The sequence below is a fragment of the Acanthamoeba castellanii genome (genome assembly GCF_000313135.1).
Source record: "Acanthamoeba castellanii str. Neff unplaced genomic scaffold scf7180000084682, whole genome shotgun sequence".
Lineage (NCBI taxonomy): Eukaryota > Discosea > Longamoebia > Acanthamoebidae > Acanthamoeba > Acanthamoeba castellanii.
In genome coordinates, this window is record NW_004457265.1 from 3,440 (window position 1) to 8,926 (window position 5,487).

The following is a 5,487-nucleotide window of genomic DNA, read 5'->3' on the forward strand; positions in this document are numbered from 1 at the left end:
ACCGCTCGCGCTTGCACCGCTCGATCAGGCGCCAGAGATAGGCCGCCCGCAGGTCGCCGACGCTGGTGGTGAGCTCGCGCAGTGCTTGGGACTTCAACGTGACAGTGCCCACCATCCGCTCGTCGTCGACGACATGCTTGCGCCACCAGCGCCCCATGGCCCGCGCGGACTCCGCGTCGAGAGCCTGCTGCTGGTCGTGATCGTGAGCGGCCGAGCGGTCTGTGCGGTGCGGTTCGGCGGCGCCACCCGCCCCATTCAACGATGAGTCTGAGTCCCTCTTGCCGGAGATCCACGAGCGCCATGCGACCGAGCTCCACTCCGTACACACCGGCAACAGCGCGCAAGACATGATCTGCGCCAGCAACCAGACGGTGAGAGTTAATCGGCCGTGTGTGTGCGGTGGTGTGCAATGTGTCGTGTGTCGTGTGTCGTGTCGTGTCGTGTCGTGTCGTGTCGTGTCGTGTCGTGTCGTGTCGTGTCGTGTCGTGTCGTGTCGCGAGGGCGTGCCTTGCAACAGCGGCGCATCAGTCGGACATTGCACAGACGCCAGGTCTGGTCCTTATTTGGGGAGGTCCGGAGCCTGTCCATGTATCTGGACACGGCCGGCTAATGAGTTCAATATTGCGCTGCACGAGTGGAAGGAGAAGAAGAGAACAGGGTGACTGTGTGAGTGCTCTGTACCGCTGTAGAGACCCTTGCATTTGCTTGAACACGATCGTGAGAGCGAGCCGCAGATCGCTGGCATGGAGGGCACGGGCGACCGACAAGAAGTGTGCGTTGAGCTCGCCCCCGAAACTGCGGTCAATTGCGGCCTGCCGGTGTCGTGTGTGTCGTGTGTGTCGTGTGTGTCGTGTGTGTCGTGTGTGTCGTGTGTGTCGTGTGTGTCGTGTGTCGTGTGGGCCACATTCCGTGCGCAAGGGACAGGGGTGAATTCACATACCGGATCGATAGTGATCCCTTCAGGGAGGGCGTTCAGGCATCCTGGAGCGTTGAGGTGCCGCATGATGTACACGACGAGCTCCAGGGGCAGGCGCGCGAACGCCGATTCTGGCTCGCGCAGGTGAGCCCACAGCATCAGTGTTCGCTCCCTCTGCACGCATGCTACCATGTTAACACGTGTGTATGTGTGCGTGTGCGGTGTGTGCGGTATGCGTACACTGAAATTGCCTCGCATGAGGTTGCGGTGCTGGTGGTAGGCCTGTATTGTTGTGCGCAGAACACGGAGTGAGCCATTGAGAGTGAGCCCTCCGCAGCCATGTTGGTGGTCGGTGCCTGTATGACTGCAGAGGTCTCGCTGAGACACCGCATCGCCTTGTCCCACTCTTCGCTTTCTCGGCCTGTCTCCCACCGTCCGCCCATCGCCTGCACGAGACGAGACACCGTGAGGCCTCGAGCCGCGAGTGCGGGCGTGGGCGGTGGTGGATCCACCCTGAGAAGGTTGCGAGCGGTGTGTTGTGTGTATGTGTGTGTGTGTGTGGTGTGTGGTGTGTGTGAGCTCGACATGCGATCACACAGCCACGAAGCTTCCCTAGATGTATCGTACCACCAGACACTCCCGTAGTAATCCCATCCGCGGGGAACGCACTGCTGTCGCTGCGCCACGCGAATGTTCTGCTCACATCACCAGCAATATGTAGACATGTGGTTTTATCAGACGATCGGCCAATCCGAATTGAACTTAACGAACATCGCGCTTACTTACCCGCGGGCACATGTCCGGACCCCACACGGCCATGTGGATGTAAAGGGAAACCAGCGCCGATTGGATGCCGTGGCCCGAGCCGGGCGCCACTAGCACGTGCATGGGGTAACTTGGTTGGGTTGTCAGGCTTTGGTGGTGCGGTGGTGAGGTGGTGCGATGGGATTGAGTGACGCACCACAGGCGAAACTGGTGGCGGGCGCGGTCGAGAATGGCAGCACGGTCCACTTCTTCTGCCACAACGGCTGCTGACCATGTCGCGGTGCGGCCCTTGGGCTCGAACACTCGGTCCCAGTCCTCGTCGCTCATGTCGCCGCACTCTGAACATTGAGCGCATGTCTGTCAGCTGTGTGTCGTGTCGTGTGTGCACTCAGTGGCCAGCATGTGCGTACCTTTCACGATGGGTGCCACAGCGAAGTAGGCGTGCAGGAGGGCCTGCTCGCACGGCGGCGTGACCACCATGCGGTCGTCCCACGGCAGACGTGTGCCCTGGCCTTCGTAGGAGCCCACGTACCACCGCTTCTTTCTCCTGACCTTTGACAGGAGGTTGTCCCACTCGAATTGGCGAAGAACAGGGAGTTAGATGCGTGAGTGTCGTGTGTCGTGTCGTGTGTCGTGTGTCGTGTGTCGTGTGTCGTGTGTGTCATGTGTGTCATGTGTCATGTGTGTCATGTGTGTCATTTACCTGAAGGCAGCCCTGCCTTCTCATTGACTCGACCAAGCCCAGAACCTGGGTCTTCCATTCAGTGCCGGTTTCATCAACAGTGGCAAAATCGAGGAAGTAGCTGTCCATCGACGCCACAATGCACCGCTCCTCTGTACAATCAGCAGTTTGCCCCAACGATATATAGTGTGCGTGCACGTGTGGGTGTGCAGTGGGGCGTGTTAGACATTGGCCACACAGGGTTTTTGGAGGGTTTTTGTTGACCCGTGTACCGTTGGTGTTGGTGGTTTCTATGCGGTTTTGTGCCTGGCTATAGGGGAAGGTATCTGGGCTGGCGAGTACTTGCGCCACGAGCGCCTTGCGTGCCCCTTCGGGCAGGGGCTTACCCTTGCCCTGCACCTCCATCGTGTGGTACGCAGTATAGTGCTGTGTGTGGGTGTGGAGTGAGCGGGAGGAGGCGCGCGTGTGGGTGCGAGGTGGTGAGTTCGTTACCGAAACCGTGACAATCGGCACAGAGGCCTCTTGCTGCCCAATAATGGGGCACCGCACTGAGAGGCCGACCAGGTCCTGCCCTTTGAGCTCCGCAAGCTTGACCAGCTTCGTGTTAGTTGTAGTGTGATGTGGTGTGGTCGTCGTGTCGGTACTGTTGCTGGCCGTGACGGTCGCGAAGACGAAGCCTTGATGCGCCATGTGCAGCGCACAAGGCTTGGAGCAGATGACCACCCACCGGTCGCCATCGTGTTCGTCCGCGCGTTGATGGCGATGGTGCAGACGTCGGCCCAGCACGAGGTAGGCGCCCAGGTCCGACTCCTGGTTGATGGCGCAGCCCGTTTGCCGGAAGACCAGCTCCACGAGGTGCTTGTGGCACAGACTCACCACGTAGATCTTGGTGTGGCGGTCGAGCAAGGCTCGCAGTCGTGATGATGACGATGATGGAAGAGGGTGGGTGCCACCTTCCTCAAGAAGCAGGAGCTCCTGCCTGATCGCAATGTGGGTGGAAACCCAAGGTATTCCCTCCTTGAACCTTGTAGCGGGACCCCCCACGAAGCCTCTGAGCGAGAGCGAAAGGTTGGTATGAGAACAATGCACCGTGTTTCATGTGTGTTGTGCCAGTCATGCCGTGTGTGTGTCGTGTGTGTCGTGTCGTGTCGTGTGTAGTTCGTCGTGCTGTTGGGCTGTACCTCTCGTAGATGGGGACGATCTTGCCCCGGCCGACATGATAGACCATTGGGCGTTGGCACCGCCCAACTCGCCCTTGCTCGTGGAGCAACCGCATCTTGGCGAGGTAGGGAGATGATAAGGGCATCATCAGCTACAACAGTTACGAAGCTCTTCATGTGACCAGGAGTCGGGTGAGCTCATCTGACACGAACCTGCCAGCGCACGAAGGAACAGTAGAGGGGATCTGAGTTGGTCTTGAAGGTGCGATCCCACTGGACAGTACAACCCAGCGACTTGGCCGCTTCCTAGGGGAATGCGAGGCTCAGAGGCATCAGAGCCATGAAGAAGGGAACACTGCCGAGAATAAAATGGCACCACCTTGAGCCGGGCGCAGAAGTGGTCGTGCATGGCAGGTATACTGTCCCACGACTCGACCGGTTTCCAACCATTTTCTTGCTCTCTCTTGATGTGCTCCACCTTCCACTGTTGGCCACGTCACCAATTAAAACCCGGAGGCAAAAAACGAAAACGAAAGCGAAACCTGTCCGGAGGGCAGGGTACGAAAGCTTTCAGCCCGGAGCAGGGCAGGCCCATGGCCAAAAGGACTGGCCTGCCGAACAGAAGCTGCTGGGCGCGTGCAGCCATATCAGCCAGGGACAGCGCCAACTGGTCATCGGACCGCTCGCACGAAGCCTCCCCCAGGACCACCCCACAAAGAGACGTGCCACGACGCTTGGGCCAAGGGTCAGTTGAGTCCTCTGAACTTTGCGGGCTCTTCACTCCTGCGCTGTCCATCTGCAAACACAAGAAAAAACGGCGGTTTCACTTCAAATTTATTGAAAAGACGGAAGGACAACCAGGTGGCAAGAAAAGAAAAGAAAACATAGGGAAAAGAGGAGCACGACAGGGTCGGCGTACATCTGCTGCGCCGTAGAGCCAGCGGCGATGCTGACCAGAGTCGCGACACACGAAAGCCAGACTAGCCCACGGGCAGGGGCGGCAGAGCAGGGTGAACTGCACAAAGACCGGCACGGCCGGGTCCGTCTGCGTAGCGGAGCCAGTGTCCAGCCCAAAGAAGCCCTTGACGACGGCATTGCCCTGGCCGGGGAGCGTGGGATTTGTCACGCGATAGCACAGGGTGTTGACGCCGGTGTTTACGCCCGGCGTCGAGCGGGTGATGGTGGGCACGAATCCGCCCGACTGCAACCCATCGCAGCGTTGGTCACGCCCCGCAGCCCGTAAACGCCTTGCGCCCTGCGGCCCTGGCGTGCCGCTTATCGCGCTTTGCGATCCCTGCGGGCGTTGCTCCCCCTCTGAGGGCCCTTGCGGTCCGGCGACACCCTGGCTGGGGTGGCTCGCAGAAGGCAGGATGATGCCCAGCTGACTCAGCATCTGCGCATAGTTAGAATGCCCCGTTCGACATTTTGGCAGAAAACACGGGAAAGTACAGAGAAGGAACAATAGCTGTTGGTTGCTTTAGTGAGGTGGAGATACTGGGCTAAGGAGATAAAAATATAAAAATGGCCAACCAGGAGTTGAGGTTGACCAGAAGGAGATAGAGATGCATATGATATGGCTATATCTTGTCACCAGGGGGGGGAAGTCAGAAGTTCACGTGCACCTCACCTGGGCAGATAGCGACATGTGTTCTGCGTTCTGGAAGTGGAACTGAGGTTGCACAAAGCCAAGTGAATATTCCCTGGAGGTCACCCTCTCGCTCCCCGACCGGTCAAGCCTCCGTGTAGACATATTTGGGGAGTGTGGACTCGTTCATTTGTCATTTTATCTTTTACTCCCACGCAGGCGTGCGCCATGGCACTTGTCACACTCGCAGACACACGCACACACCACACCCGCCACCGAAGCAACGACACTCGTACTACAAGCACGCCCAAGGCCAGGTGGACAGCACTGGTGGTCGCAGCAAGCTAGACGTGCATGTGGTGGATCCCGTGCGTGCGCA

General features: G+C 58.9%; 1 protein-coding gene across 1 annotated transcript; it reads right to left on the bottom strand.

Moving 5' to 3' along the window:
- Nucleotides 1-3,721: 3,721 nt before the first annotated feature.
- Nucleotides 3,722-4,916, bottom strand: ACA1_121230 (uncharacterized protein; the record flags this gene model as incomplete). Its single annotated transcript, XM_004333391.1, is given in 5 exon segments — nt 3,722-3,736; nt 3,749-3,829; nt 3,900-4,007; nt 4,086-4,319; nt 4,443-4,916. The coding sequence occupies 5 exon segments, from the start codon at nt 4,914-4,916 to the stop codon at nt 3,722-3,724; spliced, it is 912 nt and encodes a 303-aa protein (XP_004333439.1).
- Between the last annotated feature and the right edge of the window lie 571 nt (nt 4,917-5,487).